Here is a 1,568-nt window from a genome sequence, read left to right on the forward strand (position 1 = left end):
GAACGCGCAGCCTGCGGATGCGAAATCCTAGAGTAACGAGGTCAGAAAGAAGTGCAGTGGGGGAGTCGAGTGGGAGAAAAATTTCCCTTCTTTTTCTACACTTTTGGAGTTCGGCACTTTTAACTATACCGATCTCGAATCCCCTCGCGAGGTTCCATCTATAAGACATAAGCCTGAACCCAGAAGAAGCAAAGGAACTGTCGAAAAACAGGAAACTGGGCGACCTGAAAAAGGAAATATCGGCTCTTTTATCACCCAAAGGGAAAGCAAAAAGAAAATGCTGCCTGCCTACTGTCTGCATACATACAAAAAGATTGGGGAAAGGTTCAAGGTGACAGGCGGCGTGACATCGCCAAAAAGCCCGGATTGGGCAGCGGCAGACGCGTCATGAAAATCACGTCCGGAAGGCCCGTGGGGGACTCAACTTTTTTTAAGACCCAGGAAGGGGGCTTTGCGCTGTTTATCCTGCCTGGGACAGTGGGACCCACCCTATCGCCTTTGTGGAAGCTCCAACCAATTGTCTGCATGAGCAGAGATCAAAGAGGGGAAAGGCGCAAAAAAGGGTAGGATTCCGTAACCGTGATCAGGCGTGGGGCGGAAAGGACGGGGTTTGCTGATACGGGATTGACGGATAGTTGGGCACTTCGGACCAATCGCTTGTGGTCCTGGTTAGTGGAAGAGGCTGCCAGAGGCATTCTCGGTCGGTAACAGGGAACTTCGGAAGGTATCCTGCCTGGGAGACTTGCGTGATAATCGTTGCTTGGGGCGGTGCGCAAGGGCGGACGGGTGCTGTTTGGAGCAGCTCGAAGCCGTGGTGGTTTGCGACCTTGATGCCTTTTTTGGCCCTCCAAGCTTACAGTACATGCTCTACAGGTCTACATACTCTACATACCTAGAATACCTACCACTTTACTATTCAGAGTACTCCCATGCTCCGCCGCCATCATTCTCCATGAGCAATGCCAGTACTCAATGTGTAACTCTGCTCTGCCTAGAGTAGAGTCAAGGAAGTGCTCTAGGGTAGAGAGTACTTACAGTAAGCTATTACTCCAAGCAAGTACTTTTTTTTACTGGGGTGAGTGGTCAAGACAAGAATGGGGAAAAAGCAAATACGAGACGCGAGAGCGAGGCGACTTTTTTGGATCATCCCCAGACGAGCGCGTCCATTCGGATCAAAGAAGGAAAGGTTGGTGTTTTATGCTATCCTTAGTTCCCTAGTTCCTCGAGATCTGCTCACGCGCGCGTGGATCGATTTTTCGCTTATTGGGCTGGATCCTCTAGTTTTTTGATTTTTGATTTCGTTTATTTTTTTGGTCCTGGCTTTTCCCTTCTTTTCTGCCTGTCTGATTTCGGCGGGAAAGGCCAATGATATGTTGCACTCCATGTACCACTACCCGCCGTTTCCCTTCGTTTCCTCTAACTATAGGGTATGTAACGGTCAATGTTTGGCTTTGTTTGTGAATGGGAACCATATTCAGCTACCGGTGTATATACCTATTTGCATGAAATGGTATATTCGACGAGGTTCCGGCCGCGGCAACTTGCAACAATTGGCGATAGTTTTTGTG

General features: G+C 49.2%; 1 protein-coding gene across 1 annotated transcript; it reads left to right on the top strand.

The window, feature by feature from the left end:
- Positions 1-387: 387 nt before the first annotated feature.
- LAJ45_06209 (uncharacterized protein) lies at positions 388-1,296 on the top strand (the record flags this gene model as incomplete). The annotated part of the gene is made up of 6 exons (XM_046115775.1): positions 388-563; positions 636-668; positions 725-817; positions 874-965; positions 1,089-1,186; positions 1,282-1,296. The coding sequence occupies 6 exons, from the start codon at positions 388-390 to the stop codon at positions 1,294-1,296; spliced, it is 507 nt and encodes a 168-aa protein (XP_045970884.1).
- Between the last annotated feature and the right edge of the window lie 272 nt (positions 1,297-1,568).

Source organism: Morchella importuna, assembly GCF_003444635.1.
Source record: "Morchella importuna strain M04M26 chromosome Unknown Morimp01GS018, whole genome shotgun sequence".
Taxonomy (NCBI): Eukaryota; Fungi; Ascomycota; class Pezizomycetes; order Pezizales; family Morchellaceae; genus Morchella; species Morchella importuna.